Source organism: Juglans microcarpa x Juglans regia, chromosome 1D (genome assembly GCF_004785595.1).
Source record: "Juglans microcarpa x Juglans regia isolate MS1-56 chromosome 1D, Jm3101_v1.0, whole genome shotgun sequence".
NCBI classification, from domain to species: Eukaryota; Viridiplantae; Streptophyta; class Magnoliopsida; order Fagales; family Juglandaceae; genus Juglans; species Juglans microcarpa x Juglans regia.
Genome location: NC_054594.1, coordinates 33,206,040 through 33,231,820, shown reverse-complemented (window position 1 = coordinate 33,231,820; position 25,781 = coordinate 33,206,040). Strand labels below are relative to the sequence as shown.

Below are 25,781 nucleotides of genomic sequence, written 5' to 3'. Positions count from 1 at the left end.
TTGAGCCAGCTTGAAAATTATCTACGGAACCGGGTGCCAATGATCTGAACCATACTCTTGCTGGCCCCTTTAGGGTCAACGGGAACGCCCTGCGTGCCACCTCTCCCAGGAAGCCATGCAACGTCATATGAGCCCTGAAAGTTTCCAGGTGCTCAAGGAGGTCCCTCCCCCATCGTACATCTCCATGATGGGGACCCTGAACTTCGGTGGTAAGGGCACAGCTATTACTTATTCCGTGTAGGGTAAACCTGTGTTTGTAAGCAGTCAGTCCATCGACGATGATGTGCCCACTTTTTTTTGCAATCTCTTTGTATTTTCCTCGGAGATTATGGAGCTCGTCTTGTATGTTCTTCCTCTCCTCCTCCATGTTCGCTCTAGCTTCCGCGTTTTGGGACTCCACATGCTCGCTATTACCGGGCTCTGCCTATTCATTTTGTCCTTGTTGAGGTTTCCTGAGCTCCTCATTCTTCTTGCGAAGTTTTTGCACTTTGCCGGTTAATTTTGTTACCCAGACTTCCATAGCTTTCAGTCTCGCCTCTCTGGCAACTTCCTCTATGTCCCTCCCAAGTTTTCTGGAACGGGTTGTCGCAGGCATACAAAGTACACACAAGATTTACGAAGGACCCCACAGACGGCACTTCTGTTAATGTCGTGTTTCATACGCCTTTGGGCCAAATTCCAACAACTCGGGTCTTCAAAGCTGGGCCAACGAAAATGAAGAAGAAAAAATCTGAGAGAGGGCGACTTTGGGGTCGGAGAGTCTCTGATGCTAAAGTCAGTAGGTTATTTTGGAAGTTTGCAAATAATTAGAGTCTAGAGACCAGAGACCTTTTTCGTACCTAGAAATTGCTATTTATATTGGGAGTTTGAGGTGGCAAATCGTGCTTGCCCCTTTGAGACCTACGTCCTCACTATTGTTCCCTTTATCAGAGTCCTTTAATGCGGTGTGCCTCAGCGACGGCGTCATTAATGTGGCGTGTTGCTCGAGTAGTGGTGCCATTAATGCAGCGTGGACTCGTGGTTGCTTTATTCTGCGGGCCCTGTTGGCTGTCTGTCGATGTTCTCTTGTCAAAAGATCAAAGGTTCTCCGTCTTTCCCGTTCTGTCCTGTACGAGTCTCCATGAGCGGGATGCAGCCGAGTACCTAGTGGGCTTATGAGTAAGGGAAATTCCCTTACAGTTTTCTCCACATTTTCTTATATCTTCGAGATGTTTTTTCTTTTTTCCTTTTTTTTTTTATGCTGCCCACTTATTGAGATAAATCATTCTCAAACATTTTTTACTAGGACACTTGGTAGGATGTTTCTTTTCTGGCCTTATTGGAAGAAGGAAAAAAAAAAAAAAAAAAAAAACTTATTGAATTCATGTACCAACTTAAGGATTTCAAATGGAAAATAAAAAGACATGTCAAATTAGCCATATTATATTTCGAAATTATTAGATGAACAATAAATATCATATTATCAACTTCATGTATCTATCGTTATTTCACTTTAGACTCTCAAGTAGGAATAAAATTTTGATAAAACCCGGGTCCGGATTTAATACAACTTAACCCAAACAAATGAGGAGATTTCGGATTGAATTTACTGGCCCCTAACTGTTGTTTGTGAAGTAGTTTCAAAAGTTGCTGCTGCATCGTGGACGGATGGTTAGAGCATTAACAGTTGAGTAGAGATGGCTGAATATTATATTTTCATACATATATGATACATACATAGCCATGGCTCTAATATTGTAGAGTAGGGTTACTTTTACTCTAACAACCAAGGCGATCCAATAAAATATTATAAGATTCTACTCATAAGTCGGTGTGAAGAATATATCTTTCGCACCATTTACATGACAATATTTGATAGATAAGAGATTTGAATTTTAAGTTTATCTTGCAAATCAAATTTTGTCATGTCAACAGTAAGAATAGTGTGTTTTACATTCGAGCTTGTAAATAGATTTTTTTTTTCCACTACCAAACATCCACAAAACTCAAATAAGATGATCATGCAAACATTATTAAATAGTATTTATTTTGTAATAAAATAACTTTACAATTTGACATGCCACGTTAAATCATATCTATGAAATTCTTTTATGAATCAAGTATTTATCTTTCTGGTAATGCAAATATTTACGAGTTACACTATATTTACAAATTCTTGAGAATATAGATTCCTAAGAATTAGGATGATATTTTTGTTGTTAGACTATGCTTAAAATCCATACCCTACTATTTTCTTTTTAAGAAAATAGCATTAATTTATTGAGTGATTACTAAACCATTAATGGTTTGAGCATCATGAATAATTTCTTTTATATATATATATATATATATAAATAAAATAAAATAAAAAAGAGCTCTTTAATTTTAGATATCATACTTTTGACTTGTGAGTGAATAATAAGCATGGTTTTGGAAAAATTAACCCGACGACCGGTACTTTTACAAATTCCCATATGAGATTCTTATGCAATGAACAAAAAAGAAATCAAATGAGATAAAACAGACCACCAGACCACTATACAATAAATTTTACAACTTCTTGAATATTATGTACAGATCATAGCACTTGTTACCAGCCAAAATGGCCCTAAAAGGCAGAACCAGAAGGAAGATCAAAGGAATCAATGAATAAAAATGAATCTTATTTATGTTTAGTCACAGGAAGAAACTGATTGTCTTCTTTTCCGATCCACACCGTGGAATGGGTTTTTCTAACATGATCCGCAAAGAGGCGATGCCTGCAATCAGGAACGCGACCAACGTTTACCCTCAAAGTGTAAAAATTATGCATTGAGGTCAAGTGCAGAGCATCAACAAAGGAGAACTTGGAGAAAAATAATCATAAAAGTTGAAAAATTGTAATAGAATTATATGATAAGAAAATTACACTTGCCCCAAGCCATCACCTATTTTAGCAGGAAGTTGCAATTTCATTTGGCCTCTCAAAGTAAAACATAAGTTGCAATTTGTGCCCATAGGCAAGAGATGTACAGTACAACTTTGCTTTTTAAAAGAAAATGCTAGAAATTATTGAAGACATCAACAAGTTGACGGCTAAACTATCTTCTACCTTCGACACAAGTATTTATTTATGCAGAAATCATTTACTTAACATCATATAGGTAATGCTCGAGCTAAAATAAAACCAACCTCTCATACTCCAACTTTTGAGTGACTATACCATTCAATAACAGCTCTGAACTGTACACTGCTGCCCCTGCAAGTAAAGCAATGTTCCCCATTCTTAGAGAAGTTTGCATCTTGAATGGATTATTTTGAGACTAATGATGCGTTACCGTTGCAAACCTTTTTCAAGGAAAGGAACACATATAACATAATCTTCTTCACAAGATAGAACCAATAAATTCTCTGGAATGTCATCTTTTTTCAGACTAGATCTGCAAGTTCTCTCCACCGCCTGGGGAGCATTTGACAGGAATCCAGCAACAAGACAACGATTAATTTTAAGCATATCTGAATTCATTTAAAGTTACCAGAAATTATCTAATCAAATTAGAACGGGAGAAAACTGAACAGATTCAAGATTTATATCTACAGGCATGTTGGTGAGTGAGACAGCTAAAGAGTTCCAGAAAAGGAGAAGAGATAAAAAGAAAGAACACGACGACTTCCAGGGCCCACCTTAATAATCGTAGACAATTGAACCTGCAAAAATTGCGTACCTGGCCCTGAGCAGCTTTAACCAAACTTGAAATTGTTTCTTTACTAGGCTTTATATTTGGGGTAATAAAAACTCTTCGGCCCTGTGGAGATATCATCAGTTGAGATTGGATAAGGCAATGGATCTTGTTAAACCGACATAGTCAGAGATTTACCTCCAAAAGTGGATGCTGGGATGCACGTGCCAATGAAACTGGCATGCAAAATCCAAACTCCCTTTCCTTCTTGGCATCCCTCAGTATGTAGTTTTTCTCGTCAATGAAACAGCTAGCTTGTCCACAGCTCTCGAGCCATAAATGTGTCACTACTGGTTTTCCAGAAGCAATTGCCTCTAAAATATTCCTTGTACGAACAAATTGATCAGCTATGAAGTGTGTGGCATCCATAATAGAAGACACTGTGGTAAATCCTAGCCGAGCCAAAATCTGTGAGACAAGAACACCATGCAAGATATTGTTTAAACCAATTTGTGCATTGCTAAAAAGAGACAAAATCACTAACTACCTTCTTCTGCTGCTTCATTATATCCTCATCCAAGTGGTGGCTGTAAAAGACTCGAACATCACTCATATCTCTCCTCTTTCTTGAAGCTTTTGAAACAGAAGCAAGTTCAGGGACTGCAGCACTTAAGCTACAGATTTCTTTCAAAAGGTTTGGTCTTGACAGGTTCCTTCTACATGACAGTTTGAAGTATTCACTACCCATACAAACAGGTGATGCAGCATTCTCTGGTGTCTTACAGTTAACTGGGGTAGGAGTAGTACAGGCAAAATCAGATGGTTTACATCTCTCTCTTGGTGATTCATCCAACCTGGAATTCACCTTTCCAGTAGACGAAGGGCAACTTGCATCACTATTTCTCTCAGAGTCTTTTCCAGCCTTTGCGTCAGTTAGATCTTTAGTTATAATTTTGACATCTACATCACCAGACTTTCCATCTATAGAAGCATGCCCTGAACGTGTTTTCTTCAGGTTTGAAACAACAAAAGGAATTTTAGCATCACCCCATGACCTTTTTCGCTTGGATACAGAGTTTTGAATGTATTTCAGCCGAACAGATGGTTCAAGTACACCATCCAAGCAATCAAATCCATTTTCCTGACCAGACAGATTTCGATGAGATCTTCTCCTCCTGGGATATCTCAATGAATCAATTATAGAACCATTGTTACAATCTATCAACTCTGGAGCCAATAGATCGTGTTGACTTGATTTTATACTTCTAACTTTTCTGGATTGATTAGAGCCCAATATAGAAGATGTTTCCTCCAACACTTCAGAAGCTTGGATGGCTGAACTACTATTGCTTTTCTCTATTAAGGCACATACCTCAATCGGATAGTTCAGCTCTTCCCTAGAGTCACCAGATGCATTCTCAGTCTTCTTCAAATGATTACCTACCAATAACTGTCTAGTTTGACGAGAAACAGATGCACAAGCACCAACCTCACCTTGTAAATGCTGCTTCTTAACTGCACTAACTCCACTTCCATCATATCTGTTGGACTCGTTAGTGCAACTTCTGTTGAAAGTCCCTCCAGCTTTTCTTTTCCCAATAGTCTTAGATATCTTTTTTTTCGAGTTTCCATTCCCATTGGCGGTAAGACATTCTTCAGCAATCAAGTGAACCCTCTTCGATTGTTTTCTGACCAGCTCAACTCCACTCTGCTTCCTGACATTATCAGAATGTTTCTCCAATGAAATTGAAGACTCTTTTCTTGAATTGGCACTCATGCTCTCCAAATTCTTTAGTGAAGCAAACCCTATATCAGATAGGCTTGCCCCCTTACGACAAAAGGGTTGACTCAAATGAATTACCTTATTCGTATTTCCTCCAAGAGAACCTCTGCAGGAACCCTTTACATTGTTCTCATTACCTTGATAGGCATCTTTATCATCATGGTTAGCAATGCTCTCACCATGGAACAAGGCTTCCATAGCTTCAGCAGCCATTTGTGTATCAAAACCTATGTTTGACATTTCTGGCACATCTGTCTCAGTACCATTATTTTCCGACTGTCCACAGGGATGGTCACTAAACTCTTTGTCCGACTCACTGACTAGAGTTTTTTTCAATTTCATCGTTTGCACTGTCTTGCCACTCACTTTTGAGTTATGCCACATTAATTTTGACTCAGAATGAGCTAAACCTGTTCTATTGTTATCGAAATCTAAATTTTCTTCATGGTCTCTATTCTCATCTAGTCTGCTTCCTTCAGGCTTCCAGGGTAGGGTAAAAGATTTTCTTCCATGGCCTCCACCATAAAAAAACTCTTCATTTCTGCTGCGGAAGATTTCTCCACCTCCTTCATGCTCACGACTATCATCCCAGTCAAAAATCGCTGCTTCTCCAATTATGTTTCTATCAATGGCTTTCTTGGCAAAACCTTGCAGGCCCTCTGTACTTGAGACAGAATTTGGTTTTCCCCCAATTTTCTTTACACAATCAGCTTGTTCAAACTCCCCGACGTTATCTTTCAGGAACCCTTCCAAAAAAGTCAATGCATTGGCCTGAGATAACTCTCCAGGTTCTTGAGAGTCTACGTAGCTTAAACCTGCCAATCCATCATCACAAGCAGGCAAATGAGGCAACTCTTCTCCTTCAACATTATTCAAGTTAAGAGGAAGTCCTCTGCAGTCATCATGTGAATCCTCAGTAAAAAGTTTTCTAGCAGTTCTACTGCCAACCCATAAGTTTTTATTCTTTGACCCCCTCGTTTTTCCATTGCATTGCCCAATATCATGTTCCTGATCTACTTCCTCCCCAACTCCCAAAGACTGATTCTTACTTGGGGGAGAACAGGATCCATTGCTGATTCCTTTCAAAGTCATGCGAGCAGCCAGAGCCGACGCCCGCAACGATGCTACACGAACTGAAGTAAACCCCAATCGTATAGGTCCTATGTGAAACAGGGAAACAAATAATAATGGAATCCCTGGATTGACACTACAGTTCTAATAAAATACTTATTCATCAGACTAAATTCTATGTATTTTAAACTTCCCTATAGTGGCAAGAGAGTCACAATCTACCATAACTGGAATGAGAACTGCTAGGTTTACAAAAAAGTTACAAAAGGAAAGCTTGCAAACTAGTGCAGATTGGTGTGGTACGTAAGATCTACTTTACAATAAAAGTAGTTATACAATCTGAAACACCACATCAAATCACGTTAGTTTGTAAAGTAAATTTTTGTAATTCTTTTTGTAGACTGAAAATTCCTATTTTGGAATAAGAAAGCAAAAGAGGGGGCAGGTTCCAGCAGTGAGAAATCAACTTCTTTCAGGTAATTTCTTTTAAAAATAAATTGCACGGTAGTCCATAGAAAGGGTTCCCAGTTGAAATGAAGTTGGAGGACAGACCATTGATTAGCTCTAGATGTGAACTAGCCCTTCAAACAACATTAAAAATATTAAACGACAACAAAGGTTGACAATAGTCAAAAGTAACATGAAGATCTGACAGGACAAAAATCCAACATGAAAACAAAAGTGCACTGATCCATAAACCAAAAGAAAATTAAATTTCAAAAGAACAATAGTTAGTGGCTTAATATCGACTCCTTTTGCTGAAATTTATAGCTTGATTATTATTATTTCTTTTTTAAAAAATAAAATCTACAGATTCATTGCACACAAAAGATATTCATGCTATTCCACAGCATCTCCCTCAACTTTAAACAGCATTGCTTCTTCCTCAAAGGTGGCATATTTTGGAAGTTTTAAACATATCTGCAGAATTTCACAGCTGCAAAATCTGAGACAAAAGCAATTACAACCACATAATGACAAAGAAATGGACAATTTCACCAGAAACTGGCAATCCATTTCACACATTTGTATGTGATGACATCACATGAAATATGAGATCTTACCAGATGTTTATTTAAATTAGAAAAAGTTCTGTTTCCAGGAGTCTTATATATAATTGGACAAAACCATGCATATTCTATAAATGCATTGCAGGAGCAGAATAAATACATACCAGGTTTTGGTTTTAGGCTGCCTTCAACCACACATGTTGCAGTTGAAACATGGACTTCTGAAACACAAACGGTGAAAGAATAATATTCATTTTCAAGTCTGGTAATAGCTATACCAAATACAGAATTTTATAGAGGCAAAAGAAAATTTTAGCTGAACCGCTGAGCTTCTCCTCATTAACAAGCTGATGCAAACACATACCCAATTAATCGTATGATAGGAGTTTTGGCAAAAAGTAGGAGTCAATCATATGATGCATAATATAGTTTTCTTTTTCTGTTAGAGGATACAGGCCAAACTACAAGTCGTTTAGACCCTACTATCCCTTGTATATAAGCTGTCGTATTTCATTATTCTTTGGTTTGTTATTCTACTTTACAGATGTCATTAGCTCATTTGAGCTTACAGTTAGTTAGTTGGAATCTTCTGCTGTATATATGCTTGCACCTTCTGTATACGAGCTACACAACAATTGAGGAATAAAGTTCTTCTTCCATCCACTCATCTCTCTGCTTTTTTATTGTTTCTGCTGCGTTGCAGCATTGTTAATTACCTTCTTACATGGTATCGCAGAGCCTCTGAGAGATATTTTTTGATGGAAAATCCCACCTCCCCCAAATCCCATTCAGACCTTAACAAAAATACCTCCCATTCAGACCTTAACACAAATACCTTATCTCGTTATCTCAATCTCTCTGATCCAGCCAATCCTTTCCGCTTGGATCATGGAGATAGCCCCGCCATTACCCTCGTTTCTGAGCCTCTTACTACAGACAACTACGCCACTTGGTCTCGTGCCATGCACCGTGCCCTTCGTGCAAAAAATAAAATTGGTTTCATCAATGGTTCCCTCCTGCAACCTAGATTCCATGGACCCTTTATTCGACCTATGGGAAAGGTGTAATGACATGGTTGTTTCATGGATACAGAACTCTGTAAGTCCCTCTATTAAATCTAGTGTTGTTTTTGTAGATGATGCTAAGGAAATTTGGCAAGATCTTCAGGACCGCTTCTCTCAACAAAATGGCCCACGAATTTCCAACTCAAGAAAGCATTAGCTGGCCTTCTTCAGGAACATGATTCAGTAAGTATATATTATGGTAAGTTGAAGACTCTCTGGGATGAACTCTCCATCTATGACCCTATTCCCATTTGTAATTGTGGCACCATGAAAACGCTTTTGGATCGATACCAGAGAGACTGTGTTCTTCAATTTCTAATGGGCTTACATGACTCCTACTCTCCTATCCGAGACCAGATTATGTTGATGGACCCCATTCCCCCTGTCACAAGAGTCTTCTCCCTCATTCAGCAACAAGAAAGGCACCACCAAATAATCTCCACTGTCCCTTCCACTGAAACCATGGCACTGGCCATTAAGAAACCTTTTTCCCCTTCAAGATTTTCCAAAACAAATCCTTCTTCCAAAAAGGACAGGCCCTATTGCAGCCACTGCAAAATCTCTGGCCATTCATTGGAAAACTGCTTCAAACTTGGCAATGCAGCAGCACCCATTTGTTCACACTGTAACTTAACTGGCCATACAGCCGACAAGTGCTACAAGTTGAATGGTTACCCACCTGGTCACAAGTTTCATGCCAAGCAGCAGACTCCTGGTTTTCTTGCTAATCAGGCCACTCATTCTAACGCTACTGAATCTGAAATGGTTAGTGATGACAGGATTGGTTTGATCAAGCTTCAATATCAGCAGCTTATGTCTTTAATTCAACCTCAGGATTCTTCAATTGCAGCCAATGTTCTTCACTCTGGCACTCAACCTCAACCATCTAACTCTCCTGTCCATTTTTCCAAAATGTCTGGTATATATACATCCTTCTCTACACACACACAGTTTCCTGCATAACTCTTCTTCCAGTTGGATAATTGACACAGGTGCCACAGACCATATGGTCTGTAGCACTTCTCTTTTCACTTCAATTACCTCAGTTGTTGGTTGCTCAGTCAAGCTTCCCAATGGAAGCTCAGCCTCAGTAACACATGTTGGTACCATTCATTTGACAAGTACTATCATTTTGAGGTATGTTCTTTGTGTCTGTCCCTTCATTCTCATTTAATTTAATTTCAGCAACCAAGTTAACCCATTCTCTAACTTGTTGTTTGCTTTTTTTCTCAAATTGTTGCTTCATTCAGGACCTGCCTTCTTGGAAAACGATTGGGAAGGGTGAGCTAAGACATGGCCTGTACTACTTGGTCTGCACAGACATCTCTCCTTCAGCCCTTGCACAATCCCTCTCAGATTCTACTCACAACACTCACACAGATCTTATTTCTTCAGCTTCTGTTGTTAACTCTGTTGCTCATGCTGATCTATGGCATTGTCGCCTGGGTCATTTATCTGTTTCTAGATTAAAGTTGGTTTCTGACCCTATTGTAAGCAAGCACACAGATTCCATTAATGAAAAACCTTGTCATATTTGTCCATTAGCAAAATTTCATCGATTACCCTTTCCTGACAGTGTTCATCTTTCATCTAGAATATTTGAACTAATCCATTGTGATTTATGGGGACCTAGTCCCACTATTGCACATGATGGTTCTAAATATTTTTTGACAATAGTGGATAACTACTCTCGTACCACTTGGCTTTATTTACTTTCTACCAAAGCTGAAACTAGAGAGAATGTATCGAGTCCTTTTATAATTTGGTGGAAACACAATTTGGACTCAAAATTAAAACCCTGCGAAGTGATAATGGTGCTGAGTTTTGCATGACAGATTTTTTTAATGACAAAGACATTATTCATCACAAAAGCTGTGTGGAAACCCCTCAACAAAATGGCATTGTTGAGACGAAACACCAGCACTTGCTTAATGTAGCTTGTGCCCTTCGTTTCCAAGCCAATTTGCCTTTAGAATATTGGAGTGACTGTCTTTTGACAGCCATATATATCATCAACAGACTTCCAACCCCACTTTTAAATAATAAAACTCCATATGAGCTTCTGTTTAACAAAAAACCTGCTTATGCTCACATGAGAGTATTTGGTTCCTTATGTTTTGCAGCCACCCTTTTAAATGGTAGAAAGAAATTTGACCCTAGAGGTCAAAAATGTGTTTTTCTTGGTTATCCCTTTGGAATCAAGGGATACAAATTGTTAGACCTTACCAACCACACCATTTTCATTTCAAGGGATGTAATTTTTCATAAGTCCATTTTCCCTTTCCAAAATCCCACACTTCCCCCATCACCTTCTCCTCTAGAGTCACACTTACCTATTTTTTCATCTTCCCCACCTCCAGCCTCTAATTTTCAGCCTCTTTCTACTGCACCTTCCATCCCTTCATCTATTTCCACTCCTGCCCATTCTACCCTCTCTACTGTCAGCATGTCACCCCCTTCACTAACCAATGAACCCCCTTCTCATTCTGCTTCTCCCCACACCCCCATTCCCACTCTTCGAAGGTCCACTAGGATTATAACTGCCCCTCAATATTTGAAAGACTTTCACTGTCATCAGGCTTTGCTGGCTCCTCCTGAACAATCAATTTCCAAGGATGCTCCTGCTTCAAATGGTAAGTCATTTCCTCTAAGTAAATGTTTATCTTATCATAAATTCAGTCCTTCCTTTCAAGCCTTTACTTCTTCCCTTTCTCTCCAATCCGAGCCTAATTCTTATAAACAAGCTTTGAAGGATCCTGGTTGGTGCAAAGCTATGGAAGCTGAGATTGAGGCTTTGGAAAACAATCATACCTGGACACTCACTGACTTACCTAAAGGGAAAGAAGCCATCGACTGTAAGTATGTTTATAAGATCAAGTTTAAGTCTAATGGCACTATAGAAAGACTCAAAGCTAGGTTAGTAGCCAAAGGCTACACACAACAAGAGGGCATAGATTTTCATGAGACATTCTCTCCAGTTGCTAAGCTGGTCACTCTGAGATGTCTACTCACAGTTGCTGCAATTAAAGGATGGCATTTACATCAATTTGATGTAAACAATGCCTTCCTTAATGGTGATTTACAAGAAGAAATTTATATGAAATTTGAAGAGACCACCGGGTACACCAAGGGAAAGCCACATCAAGTCTGCAAATTACTCAAGAGTCTCTATGGTCTTAAACAAGCATCAAGGCAGTGGAATTTTAAACTTACCTCTCATCTACTTGAATTTGGTTTTATCCAATCAAAAACTGATTATAGCTTATTCACAAAGCAAGATGGAGAATCTTACATTGCCTTGTTAGTTTATGTGGATGATATCTTAGTTGCTAGCAATTCTCAAACCTCTATTGATTCCATTCGAACTTTTCTTCATTGTAAGTTCAAAATTAAGGATCTTGGATGCCTATGTTATTTCTTGGGCCTAGAGATTGCTAGATCATCCAAAGGCATTCACATTTCTCAAAGGAAATATGCCTTAGATATCTTGGCTGATTTTGTTATGCTCGGTTGTAAACCCCTCAAGCTACCTCTTGATCAAAACCTTAAAATCAGCAAAGATGAGGGCACTTCTCTTTCTGAACCAAGCACTTATAGAAGGCTTATTGGTAGACTTTTATATCTCACCATCTCTCGGCCAGACTTATGTTTTGCAGTTCAATTGTTGAGTCAATTCATGGATAAACCATCTTCAACTCACTTGGCAGCAGCATATAAGGTTCTAAGGTATATCAAAGCAACTCCTGAACAAGGAATTTTTCTTTCCTCCTCATCTCAGTTTCAGCTCCAAGCTTATTGTGATTTGGATTGGGCCTCTTGCCCAGACTCTCGTCGCTCAACTACAAGTTATTGTGTATTCTTAGGCAGCTCATTGATTTCTTGGAAATCCAAGAAACAAAATGTGGTTTCTCGGTCCTCAGCTGAAGCTGAGTATAGGTCCATGGCTGCCACTTGCTCTGAATTAACTTGGCTTCGATATTTACTTCAAGACCTTGGCATCTCTCATCCACAAGTTGCCCTCCTCTTCTGTGATAATCAGGCAGCCCTCCATATTGCTGCAAATCCGGTGATTCATGAGAGAACGAAACACATTAAACTCGATTGCCACTTGATTCGAGATCAAATTCAAGCAGGAACTATTACAACAGCTCATGTTTCTTCTCAAACCTAGTTGGCTGACATTTTCACTAAAGCATTACCCTCTTACCTTCTCCAATTACACCTCTCCAAGATGGGAATAGTTAATCTCTATTCTCCATCTTGCGGGGGATGTTAGAGGATACAGGACAAACTACAAGTCGTTTAGACCCTACTATCCCTTGTATATAAGCTGTCGTATTTCATTATTCTTTGGTTTGTTATTCTACTTTACAGATGTCATTAGCTCATTTGAGCTTACAGTTAGTTAGTTAGAATCTTCTGCTGTATATATGCTTGCACCTTCTGTATACGAGCTACACAACAATTGAGGAATAAAGTTCTTCTTCTTCCATCCACTCATCTCTCTGCTTTTTTATTGTTTCTGCTGTGTTTGGCTGCGTTGCAGCACTGTTAATTACCTTCTTACATTTTCCCTCCTCTTTTTCATCAAAAGCATATTTGAATGGTAGAGAATAAACCAGGATGAGACAACAAATAATATAATCATACCAAAATTGAGCTTCAGGAAAAATCTATTCAGAACCTGTCACATGTTCTAAGAAAAGACTCACCTGTAATATGCTCTTTATCAGGTAAAGGATCAAATCTCTCCAATAATCCCTTATTATGATGTTCATGAAGAGAATTGTAAATCTTCTCCCCATCCACTGACTGGCCACCGTCACTTCTTATTGATTCATCATCAGACTGCTCATCACTATCACCAAAATCTTGAGCTTCTTCTGTTCCTTTGCCTCCCATAACACCAGCAACTTGATTATCAAACACGTCAAATAACTGGGTGGCCATATTTTCACTGCATTCGGCATCATCATAAACTTGGGTTTCGCCAGCAATACTCAATACTTGGGTTTCCCCAGCGAGATTCACTAATTGGGTGCCAAATGCATCGTCAGCGGTAACAGTAGCATCAAAAGGCACAGTGCTTTCCAGATATTTCAATTCATCAGCATCCTCAGTTTCAACCTTTTCACCTACTTTTCCAAATGATAATATGTGTTTAATTATTTAAAGAATTAATATAGGAATGCAATTAGCTTACCGGCATACAATGTTTGCTAGGGAAGATTTTCAATATATTTATAATTAATATAACATATAACTTGAACATATATAACAACAAAATCAAAACCCAAAAACCACTAAACCAATACCAGAAAATGAAGGAGGCGAATATTGGCTATCAAGGAACTGGGTCTGGATATCAGGAGTATTGACATTTGGCTCCATCCTGATTAATTTAATTTAACGAGCGTCCTTCCCAAGCGAAACCATTTTCAAATCATTCAATTCACCTGCAAACAGGATCAAATATTCATAAAACCCAAACAAAGAAATGAACTTTTTTCCCCATGGTACGCTGTAATGCAGATAATCAAAATTAGAGTAAAACAAATCACAAAGTCCGGGAGTTACCGAAGATGAATGGGATGAAGAGAGATTAATGGGGGGAAAACTGAAGATCAAAAAGGAAAATATACTCAATAAAGAGACAGAGGCAGAGAGAGGTAAAACGAGGATGTGATGCAGTGGGGGAGCTTTTGGAGAAAATTGGCTCCAATCTGTGCTGGTTTTTCTGAGAAAGTTGATAATTACCCTGGATTTTACGTATACTGTGTGAAGGAAAAAAAAAAATGTGTTTGTCTAGTTGAGTACTTCATTTCTTCAACATTCCAATTTCCAAATGTTTTTCGAAGTCCTCCTGAGGGTTTTTTTTTTTTTTTTTTTTTTTCTCAGTTACCAAATACCAAGTGTTTTGTCTAGTCCTCCCCAATCCGCCATCTGGCCCTCCAAAAAAAAAAAAATTGAAAGCAAAACAGGAGATGTGGAGGGGCATTCCGAGAATCGAACTCGGGACCTCTCGCATCCACTTTATATTACTTCTTTATCTAACTTGAGACTACGAGCACCCAACCACACTACTCCACATTAGAAGAGGCCATTTCTTTAAGTCGGGGTAATTGGCACTTGCTATTCCGAATTGTCGTAATGGCAACTTTTTCTCTTATTATTATTAGAATGCCCCGACATCTTATCATTAACAACTCTGCTATGCATGGTCGTCTTAAGTAGACGGCGTATAGTCGGTTGCCACGTCAGTTGATTAAAAAAAAAAACACGAAACGAAGAAGAAAAGCTTAAAGCAGAATCACATATTTCGTTTCTCGCTTCCTGCTTCGTGCGTGCGCCGTGCGAGATCAGAAGAAAAATTTGGGCAAGCGATCTTGAGCATCCCATCGTCCGATACCAACAAATTACCGGGTTTTAAATCCCGATGCATGATCCCGTTCCTGTGACAGGCATTCACTCCGCAGAGAATCTGAACCATCCACCTATTCAATTCGCTGATCCCAATCCCACGACTGTCTCTCCTTGCTTCCCTGACCACCCTTGCCAAGTTCGTCCTTAGGTACTCCAATACGAGGACCATGTCTTCGTTCCAATCCTCCCACTAGAGGTACTCGTGAAGAACGACGACGTTCGGTGAATTTTGTAGGATCTCTCGAGGTCCTCGATTTCGCAGAACGCAGACTGGTAGTCGTGGACCTCCTTGAGAGCGACGACGAGGTTATCGAATAGTCGGCGAACTCTGTAGACATCAAAGTATTCGCCGAAGCCAACGCGCTCCAAGACTTCATATTTGGTGATTATATCGGGTCGGTTGTGGATGCTCCACTTCTTTCGTGGGCGGGGCCCCATTCTTCATACGGAGGAGATTTTTTTGTGGCCGCCGAGGGTGGGATGGAGGATTTTAGCGGGTGATCGATTGGTAGTATTTCATGCAGCATTCTTATTTGGCTGGTTCGTGGTGACGAGACACAGAGACGAATGACGGAAGGGGCAGCTGGAGCTGGGGTGAGAAACAGAGAGTGACACAGAGAAAGGAAGGACTCAAAGAAGAAGGAGGGAATCGGGGTCGAAGAAACACAGAGAAAATGATCCCACAAACTGACGTGACATCTTCGGTCTAAGTTTTTTTTTCTCCCTCCCCCGAGCCCCAATCCCCCATTCCCTCGTCACAAACCTGCATCTCCGTCCCCGGTATATAGCCGCGTCATTTGTTGAAGCCAATCCAGCAAATAGCGGACGTTGTCGCCGCCATGTACACACTATTTTTTCCCAACGTTTCTCCCTTCCTCCTCTCTTTCTTTGTGATTTCTTTCATTTTCTCATTAACCAAACAAAGAAAAAGTTGCAATTTTATTTTCTCAACAACCAAACAAAGAACAAGTTGCATTTTATATTCTCGATAGCCAAATAGAAAACATTTCATTTTCTCAAGTACCAAACACAGATAGAGATCTGACAATTTCCTTTCACTTTCTCAACAACCAAACAGAGATAGAGAGACCTGGCAGTGATGGTTTTGACAATGGAAAAAGTTCCCCAACTGGCTCCAAAAACACCAACAAGAAGAGGAACTAGCTTCGACGATGCTTTGGCCATTCTCCATTTTTTAGAAAGAGGTACCTAGGAAAGGAAATGGTGGTCTTTGCAAATACGGCCAGGTTCAAGAAGCCATGAAGATCTTCAGTTTATGCATGAGAAGGGGGCCATTTCTGAGAAATAGATAGAAAGGAAAGAAAATGAAAGGGTGGGGGAGGGAGACGAGGGGATCTCTTCGTGCCTTAAGTGCTTTTCTTACAATTTTTCTTTGGAGAGGATAAAATATCTTATGCCCAGATAAAAAATCCAGCCCATCAAAATAACCCACTAGTAGACAACAGAATAAGAGGAAATAAGAAAGAGAGAATGAAGGAGGGGATAAAGGCTGAGAAAAGACATGGTGTCAAGAGAAAAATGAGAGAAGTGACATAAAGGAGAGGGACTGAAAATAGAAGGGGGCTTTTCCCAAACAACGGGGGGACTTCTTCTTCATCTTTTTTGGGGATTTCAACTTCTTCACATTCTTCAACCTCACAAAGGGATGCCAGCGACGAGCTCTCCACCAGAAGATAAAGTTCAGATCTCTATTGTACAGCGAGGATAAGAGACCATGAGAGACTGTAAACAATCATATTATAGTGGATCCTCTCTCCCCAAACCTCCGTGAACGTAGACATTATGTTGAACTACGTAAATTTGTGTGTCATCGTCTCTCTATATTTCCTACATTTATTTACTACTCACCGCCATATATATACTCATCGACGCTATATAGCCGTACAGAACCACCATCGGCGGCTCCACACTACACTGACCGAGGCCTGAAAGACCTCAGGGGCCAAAAATGAATCTTTCCCCTTCCGACCTGTTGTGCCATTTTTAAACGTTAAACTTTCCTCATGGGATGAAACGTTTCAATGTTGGACTTGATGGGTCATATTTTTTAAAGAGTCTTGTTATTAAATTATCTGAGACTTACTGCTCAAATAATTATCTTAATGTGACACCACTAAGTAGTGCCACATAATTTATTAAAAACAAAAAATATATTCAAACTAAAATAATGTCCAAAAATACAAAAAAAGAAATGTAGAAACTCTAAATTTCCTCAACCCTTCTGTGTTTGTATTTTAAAATTGTTTTTAATAAACCATGTAGTATCACATAATAATGTCACGTTAAGAGAGTCATCTGAGCAATAAGTTTCATATGACCAAATAGTATTATTCTTTCTGGAAATTCATTCCTTTCATTGTGAGCGCAACGCTTTGGCCGTAGTCTGTCATTTCATTGCTTAATTTAGAATGCACTTCCAAGGATGTATTACACTAAGGCTCGGTTTGTATTCGCAAGTCATCTCAATTCATCTCAACTTATCTCACTACTATTCATTATTATTCATCAACTTTAACTCACAAATTTCATTACTATTCACAACTCATCTCACTACTATTCACAACTCATCTCAACGCATCTTTGAATCCAAACTATACCTAAAACAAACTTGTGATTTGCAAGCATTCATGACCTTCTTACACAACTAATTTAATGAACAATTCTGCTATGTATAGTCGCTAATATTAAAAAAAACCAAAAACAGAACATAACTGAGAATGCATTTTTGGATTCCCGCTTCTTGCATTGGTGCTCTGTTCAGTGGTCTTCAAGCTCGTCTTCGGCTTAATGGTGTCATTGGTGTGGTCTTCCTCTCAAGCTCATCTCCGACTTCGTGGTCTTCAAATCTTCAAGTGGATCTGTGCGGGTATTTGCGTGGGTCATCTTCCTCGTGTGGGTCATCTTCAAGAGGTTGTAGCCACAACCACCAAACTGGTCTTCACTGAACTGGTCTTCTCCTCCCTGTGGGTCACTATCGTGAATATTTTTTTGTTCCTCGTAGATTCCAACCAGAAATCGAGTGAAGTTCCAACACGATGGATACCGGTTGGTCGAGAAGTAAAGTCTCAATATCAAACAACTTCACCTGCGAAACACCCAATAAAAAATTGAAGAAACTGTACAATGGTAACAATGGCTTCTATGGAAGACGAAACTGAGGAAAGGAGGAATCGAAGGCTGCTCAGTGTGGGTCTCAGGCTTCCATCATGACACTGAGGGAGGGAAGGTGGTGGCTTCGAGGGGAGGGACATGCTGTCGAGGAAGGGAGGTGCTTCGAGGGGAGGGACTTCGTAAAAAGATCGAGAGGAAACACAAAAAAGGAAGGAATTGTAAATGGAAACTGAGGAGAGAATGATAAGGGCTCATGACTTCGTTCTCCAAAACGGTGCATTTTGATTTTTTTTTTCCACGTCAACAACCGCTTATGCAGCACTTACAGACGACTGAACGTATCATTTTTCTTTAATGAAAGTGTTACTTGCTAAACAATTTAGAGAGTGAGCGCGAGGTCCCATTTTGGATGCATCCGTAATTGTACAAGTCAAACATCGTTGGATTCACAATACCTACTGTAAAACCACAGAGCAAGCCGAGTGGATTCACTGTATCTACGAGGAGTTGCACGGGAAAAACCAGGCAAAACTATATACACTTTGCAGTGAGTAAATTCGCATTTTTCATGTTTGGCACCCATTCCACCCTGATTTGAAATTGATGCATAATTAGCCAAGTTACATCGCATCATTCAGATGGACTATAAACTGAAAGACCGAATGCACAGAACCAGCATCGCAACCTTTTCTCTCTCCAATGCAGCCGAACTGACGCAAAAAAAGTCATTGCATGCCAAAGACTCGCATCATATGCACTTGATTGCAGTACCAATGCAGAGCATCTTCTCCCATATCATTCATTCTATTTACCACACCAGTGTTCAGTGAATAAGACACCGGCTGGAGAGGCAGCGCGTGCATGGATTAAGATGTTGAAAGGTTTGTGATCCAGCAACTTCAATTTAAAGAAAAGCACTTAGCAGGCAATGCTGCAGGATCGAGTTCCAAGAAGCCTCTTAGGCTGCCATCTCTCTCTTGTGTCAGACGGAAAGCAGGTATTTGATGGGAGAACTGGAGAAGCTCAATACGCGGAATCCCAATAGTTACATCTGAACCATCTTTTATATGAGCCTTGAAAACTGAGTTGAAACCATCTACGCGCTCCAAAATCAACACTCGTATCTGCAAATCATCTTCCTCGATGACCTCTACCATGTCATATTCACAATTCTTCATGTCAGAACACTTTATTCCAGCAGTCCAGTTCCTATATAATGCCCAAACCTCACCTCTCCTGGGAAAGATGGCATATTCATGCCTCCTACCAACAGGATCAGCTCTCATCTGATGCGAAAAGGAATCAGTGGAAGTATAGGTCTGTGTTTTACACTTTCTAATCTTAAATTGGCCGCAACAAATGGGCATGCCTTTGTCATGCCATTGGATAGTGTCCTTAGGCAGCAAGCAGGACGCCAGCCATGAAAGATGCAATTTGAAAGACAGTGAAGAATCAATTTTCTTAATCTGACCATAGTACTTTGGCAAGCCATCCTCATCACTGTATAGAGCCCAAATCTGACCGATCTGAAACTTTCCCTCGGATTTCTGAGCATCAAAGTTGTAGAATTCAGGTTCCGGAATTTCAATAGCTTCTGAGGCGGAAGCAGGAGAACTACTACGGTCCTCATTAATGTTACCATATCGGCTCTCCCCAGGCCTCCAGACATCCGCCTGGTTAAAGGATGCATTTCCATCAGACTTCACCCCATGTCTCATTTTCTCTGAAGGCCTCAAACACGGACCATTGCGATGCATATTTTTAGCTTCCATGTCCAGATCTTCCGGCATAACACTCTCTTCAAGATTAGGGGGTAAAGATGCAGGATCAAGTTCAAAAGATCCTGCTGGAACACCTCGTCCTTCTGCACCAGTCATTTTATAAGATGGAATCCGGTGGGCAAACCTAAACAGTTCTGCCGGTGGAACTTGAAATGTGCCCGTTTCTTCCTTAACCATTGGATAGAAAAGACTTGCAAAACCTTTCACCTTAACCAACACCACGACAGATATACCCACACCCTGTGCATAGTCTGACATGATTTCAACAAATTCATATTCATATTTACGGTGCTGGTCAGGTTCTGTGTACCATTTGATATCCCAGTTCTTGAAGAGGGCCCAAGTTTCTCCCTCCCTTGGCAAAATTCTGTACGTATCTCTCCTGCTTCCCCTCACCCAAGAAATCGAGTGAGAGAACATAAGATGATCTCCAGTGTCTTCCGAGTTACCATTTCTGAACTTACCACAAGAAGTAGGCAAGTCCTCATTGACCCATTCAATTTCATTCTCGTCATCTGGGTCTGGCTCTAGCCAGGTTATCCTCAGCTTAAACTCAGGAGAGAAAACTTTCTTGATCCGTGCATAGAATCTAGGCATTCCATCCAAGTTATCATAGACGGCCCAGATCTGCCCTACAGCAAAGCATTCCTGTTTCCTGTCATTGTCAAAGTCATTGAAATCTGGATCAGGATATTGATGGTACTCAGGATCTGGAGTCAATTTGGATCCTGAATTGGATGCAAAATTGACATGAACTTCAGAACGTTGCTCAAGGCCATTATTGTCAGCAGTTTCTTTTTTGCTCACTTTCTTGGTTTCCATGTTTCCATTCGGCACTCTCTCCTCAGAACAAGCCCTCCCATTCTCATCTCCACTCTCCTCTTCAGAGGCACACGATGATTCACTTCCCTTAGCTCTTTTTCGACTGCTGATAATTTCATCATCATCACTCAAGTTTTCCTGGTAAGTAACCTGCTGCTTGTTCCGTGTAGATCTCCGTGGGTTTTGGTCTCCATTGCAAACATTAGAAAGATTACCATCAGTGCTACTATTGGAGTCACAACTCTCGCTGGATTCCACTACTTGCTTCCTCCCTCTCTTAACACTCACCTTTTCAGAACCAAACTCAGAATTGCGACGTTTCTTCTGGAAAGGCTCTGGTTTAGAATTCTGAGCACCAAGATTCCCTTTACATCCCACCTGCACTTTGCAAGAACCATCTTTCTGTGGTGCAAATGTGGACTGACTCATGTTTGTAGCTGGTGGTGCACTTGTGTTGACAGTTGGTGAAGCAACATTCCCATTCACATCATATGCAATGAACGGCTTATTACAAGAGTGACAACGAATATATCTATTAGCGACTTCTCTGGAGTACTGGTACCTTACCAAACAAAATGGGCAGACTGTCCAGAAAGTTGGCCGGACGTTAGAGTGCCCTGCTTGAGCTGGCTGTGACTGCTGCTGCTGAGGATTCAAGGCTGTAAATTTGCCCCTGAATACATTTTGAACCCTGACATTTGAGTTCCAGCTCGCCTTTTGAGGGGGCCGATGTGGAGCTGCCGGTCTACTCCCAGAAGCTCTGTGTCTCATGTCATACAAGGAACGCTTGTCACGGTCTATAAGCATTCTTTGAGCTTCCCCAATAAGCTTAAAAGCAGCTTCTGCACCGGAAAACTTGTTTTTATCAGGATGAAGTTGGAGAGCAAACTTCCTGTACTGCTTCTTAATCATTGCATCATTTGCGGTCTGCTCAATCTGTAGGATGGCATACCAGTCTGTCTCATTCCCAAACAATTTCTTGTCAGCAGCACAATGCACATCACAAACAGTAAGCATCTGAGAAATATTCTCCAGATCAGAACATAGGTGTTGGGCCTTAAGAGCAACCCTACGAGCCCCTTCAAAGTCCTTGCTTTCCATTTTCTTCTCGGCAATCCCCTTGGCCCTGGTGGCCTCTTCTTTATTCCAATCCATCACCAATCAAAACCAGAACCTGACTCAACTTGCTTACGTGGAAGTCATACAACAAAACAGCTACATGAAAAACCTATGAATGCTTCAACATATATTAAGATAGCCAAGTTAAAATGTCGAGCCTCTATTAGCCCTCCATAAACCCCACCCCATCGCCCAAAGATATTTTACTCTCCCATCCAGATGGACCCTGCAGATTTTGTACAAATTCACAGAAATTAGAAGACGTATTTATTATGGAAAAAAAAAAACATAAGGAACAACTGACACAAATGCATCAGTGGTTGGAAGCTTTTTTATTAATTGAATCAGAATATCTAAAGAATAAGAAACTCACTCTTGATTTTGAGATATGTTATACATGTTAATCCTAGATGTGAAAATATGCAGCGTTCATCTATGAAAAGCATGAAAATAAAGGCTATAGGTATTATAAAAAATTGGCTAGGCATAAATTGCTAGAAAGGCAGAAATATGAAATAAGAAATAAAGGCTAATAAGACAATAAAATAATAAAATAAAAACATTCATAAATAGAGTTCTGGTTCAAATTCAATAGAAAATATGGATGGTATTTGTCTATAATGGTAGTCAAATGAAAGACTTTCTCAAGACATTTATTCATCAGCTTGAGATTTTAAAGATGGGTTGGTTGAACTTGAAAACTCACAGAATTATTGGACAGTATAACAAAATCGATCCAAGAAACGTGTAGCTTTCTTTTTTTATTAACTTCTTTTCAACATATTCACTTTGTCTTCCTTTTTAACAAGTAAAGATATTCACTTTGTCTTATTGGCGAAATTCAACTTGCAACAAGTAAGGGAAAAACAATCTTTTCAAAAACACTAGCCAAAAAAAAAAATCCTTTCTAATGATGCGGCAAGACCTCATATATCACAAACGCCGAATTAGGGTCAATTAGTTTAGCAAACCACAAACCCATGAAAGATTTTACTAAGAAATTAAAACGAAAAATTAAAAAATAAAACAATAGAAAAAAAAAATAAAGAAAAAAAATAAGTAAAACATACCGATAAATATGCTTTTACATGGACAAAATAAACGCTGTGCATTCCATTGATTCCACAATTTTCGAAACCTGTAAAATGACCCACTAAACGCAACGGTGTCACATAAACTCCAGCCCCTCATTGACCATAGTGTGAACCAAGTCCCAATGACTAGGCCCCTGAGACATGAAAATTGCTTTAACTACTGAACAAGACCCGCATCAAACTCGCTGACAGTAAGATAGTAAAAGCAATTACAAACTCTAAAAACCGAGCAAAACCATAATTACAAACAAAAAAAACAGAAGAGACCCAGAAACCCTAATTTCACTCGAATGTTACGCAAGACCGAGCTACCAAACTTGACGCACCGAAACAAACTGAGAACAATACTGCGAATATCCTAAGATGGTTCGCTCTGCATTTAAGTTGAGAAACAAGGGAATGAACGATTAGAAAAAATAAGTAAAAAGTTCTCGAGGCATTTACAATTTGGGTTGACAAGGACAAAACAAAAACTCTAAAACTCGCGAATCGTATCAGCCCAAAATGGGTAAAAAAAAATAAAAACAAACAACTAAAGGAGAGAGGGGAGGCGGGCGGGAGCGCTTACTTGTTTTGGCTCAGGAGAGAAGCCACAGGCCAGAAGGAGAGTGAGGGTGAGGGAGAGGCATGTAGAAACCAGCGGGATGTTTAAGAGAGAGGAAAATGAAGCCCGAACGAATAATCTGGACTTAACTTGAAATTCTCTACCGTGAAGTACTGTCACGCCGATTTCATATTCAGTATGGCAAACGTTGTAATTATGCTGGGCTTCAAGGGCTGTTATGAATAAATTGTTTTGTCATTTTTTTTTTTATTTAGTGACTAAGAAAATAATTTTAAATGTAATGCTATATTTTTTTTATTTTTTAAAAATATTTAAATATATTAAAAAATATAAAAAAAATGACAAAATATATCGGTCAAAATGAGGGGGTTATACAACGCGGCAGAGTAGTGACTCTTTATCAATATGGCCCTGTATTCTTCAGGCTGTGACCAGGATCCGGCCCATTTTACCTACATTACTGGGAACTCCCTTTTTTCGATATTCCCTTCGTTAATTGCCAAGTATAACTAGTGTTATCTATCCACTAGAGCATGCCACATGATCCATTTCATGAGAAAGAAATCCCATGAACCGAACCCAATGTTTCAAAGAACAAGCGACCTTTCAATATAAGCCCTAGGTGACTGCAAGCCATCAACAACAGGCCGATGAAAGTCAGTTTGTCTGCTTTTACACCAGATTCTACCAAATCATAAAGCCATAGAGCTTGGCTTCCGCGTCCATGTAATCCAAATCCAAACAACATTGCATTCCAAGAGACCAGGTCCTTCTATATCACCAAATCAGGTGCAAGGAGCCATCTGATTAATACTATTCACATTCCGAGAACCCAATATAATATAATATGTAAATGCCCTGAAGACGTGTTAGATTGCTTTATACAACAATGCTAACTGGAAAACAGGTGATAACTTAGTATAGTGCAAACTATAACTCTTAATTACATATGGTCTGATTGATATCAGCAGTTAATGACAATAAAAACTGTACAAGTAGATTCTCCATTTACAGCCGCTTCGCTTCAGAAAGTTTTGATTCATCCACTGCTTCTGAGCTATCAACGGGACCCTTCTCAGACGATTCCTCGTCATTTTCACTTTCTCTGGCTGATGAACATACGGGCAAATCCATCTTCTTCAAAACATTGTCTGACACAATTTTGTGAACCCGAGAAGCATCCATTTCATCACCCATTTCAGGTTTGGAACCATTTGAGTCCACAATTGCTAGTATGCTGCCAGTTGGACCCTTCTCAGATAATCCCTCAATATTTTCATCCTGTGTTGCTGATGGACTTCGAGACAGCAAACGGGCTCGAGAGATTTGTTGATTTTGTTTGATGAGCATAAATTTGAGCATGTGCTTACTCCAGTTTCCACACATGCACACATATTTTGAATGTAGTGCAGATTCTCATTTTTCTGAAACTGGTTCTGACTTTTGTAGGTGCATTCCTATGAAGAGCAATGGACTGAAGAGGAATTTGAGAAGATTTGTCAGGCAGAGTCCCTTGAATCTCCCAACTAAAGGAAGGAGTGATAGAGGCAAAGTTGCGAACAGATGCTACTAGGGCCATGGGTGATGTTGTTAACACAGAACCTCCTGCTCCAACCCCACTGCCTCTACCACCACCCTCATCTCTGGAGCCTCTGCTTTTGTAGCAAAGCAAAGAGGTGACACCACCTTCTAAACATGGCCAAGGAAGGCCGAAAAGAACAACATTGGATAAGTTGTCAGCCACCATGGTTCTTCCAGCACCTCCCGGACCTGGCAAAGTGACCGATACAATATCTGGTTTGGATTCGTTGGGTGGTTCTACTAATGTGAAGGGTATGAGTGGAACCCTACATGATGTTGATGTAGGGATTGCACCTAGCTCTCAGCATGACACTATTTTATGTGAGAGTACTCCTTGTTCTGAATCAACGGTTGCTTCCCTTTCTGTAATTGTTCAAGTAAAAGGACAAGCTCAGAAAATTCAAAATGGAGTTGAAGCACCCCGGCGTAGGGGAAGGAAACGGGGCTTGGTAACACTTGCTGTGCCTCGTGGTTTAGTCGGTCTTGATTTGAAAGTAAATGAACAATCGCAAAGTCAACCCCTAAATCCATTTGGGAGCCAATCCATCGTCATGACTGGAATTATCCCAACTGCCCATACTCCAAATTCTTTGCATGGTTCTGCTGCCGCCTTAAGATGTATCATTGGAACTGATCAACATTCTGGCTTGGGGATTGCTTTGAATTCTCAGGCAACCCCTTCTTTGCCTCCTGTTTCT

General features: G+C 39.9%; 2 protein-coding genes across 5 annotated transcripts; both read right to left on the bottom strand.

Annotated features, from left to right (window-relative positions):
* Nucleotides 1-2,490: 2,490 nt before the first annotated feature.
* LOC121241550 lies at nt 2,491-14,465 on the bottom strand. Of its 4 annotated transcripts, none has more exons than XM_041139376.1 (10): nt 14,324-14,465; nt 13,882-14,022; nt 13,279-13,704; nt 7,667-7,723; nt 4,186-6,581; nt 3,837-4,106; nt 3,684-3,764; nt 3,307-3,418; nt 3,151-3,217; nt 2,491-2,738 (listed from the first exon to the last, which is right to left on the bottom strand). In XM_041139376.1, exons 2-10 carry the CDS (start codon nt 13,955-13,957, stop codon nt 2,642-2,644), a joined length of 3,582 nt encoding a protein of 1,193 aa, XP_040995310.1. In that variant the 5' UTR covers nt 13,958-14,022; nt 14,324-14,465; the 3' UTR covers nt 2,491-2,641. The 4 variants fall into 4 exon arrangements, with proteins under 4 accessions (XP_040995310.1, XP_040995323.1, XP_040995302.1 ...); XM_041139389.1 differs by having other exon boundaries at nt 3,297-3,418; nt 14,144-14,453; XM_041139368.1 differs by having other exon boundaries at nt 14,144-14,452.
* Nucleotides 14,466-17,762: 3,297 nt separating this feature from the next.
* Nucleotides 17,763-22,633, bottom strand: LOC121242447. The gene is made up of 3 exons (XM_041140303.1): nt 20,808-22,633; nt 19,888-20,708; nt 17,763-19,770 (listed from the first exon to the last, which is right to left on the bottom strand). The coding sequence occupies exons 1-3, from the start codon at nt 21,877-21,879 to the stop codon at nt 19,021-19,023; spliced, it is 2,643 nt and encodes an 880-aa protein (XP_040996237.1). The 5' UTR covers nt 21,880-22,633; the 3' UTR covers nt 17,763-19,020.
* Nucleotides 22,634-25,781: the final 3,148 nt, after the last annotated feature.

Excerpts from the sequence above, each read along its gene's own strand:
- LOC121242447 (XM_041140303.1), bottom strand. The coding sequence starts at position 21,879 with ATGGATTGGAATAAAGAAGAGGCCACCAGGGCCAAGGGGATTGCCGAG. Across the intron at positions 20,709-20,807 it reads TCGAAAAAGAGCTAAGGGAA|TGAGCAAAAAAGAAACTGCT; the intron begins GTGAATCATCGT and ends AAACCAAGAAAG. Across the intron at positions 19,771-19,887 it reads CGGAAGATCTGGACATGGAA|AGCCGATATGGTAACATTAA; the intron begins GCTAAAAATATG and ends AGGCCTGGGGAG.
- LOC121241550 (XM_041139376.1), bottom strand. The coding sequence starts at position 13,957 with ATGGAGCCAAATGTCAATACTCCTGATATCCAGACCCAGTTCCTTGAT. Across the intron at positions 3,765-3,836 it reads CCCAGCATCCACTTTTGGAG|GGCCGAAGAGTTTTTATTAC; the intron begins GTAAATCTCTGA and ends ATATCTCCACAG. Across the intron at positions 2,739-3,150 it reads CAAAAGTTGGAGTATGAGAG|GCATCGCCTCTTTGCGGATC; the intron begins GTTGGTTTTATT and ends TCCTGATTGCAG.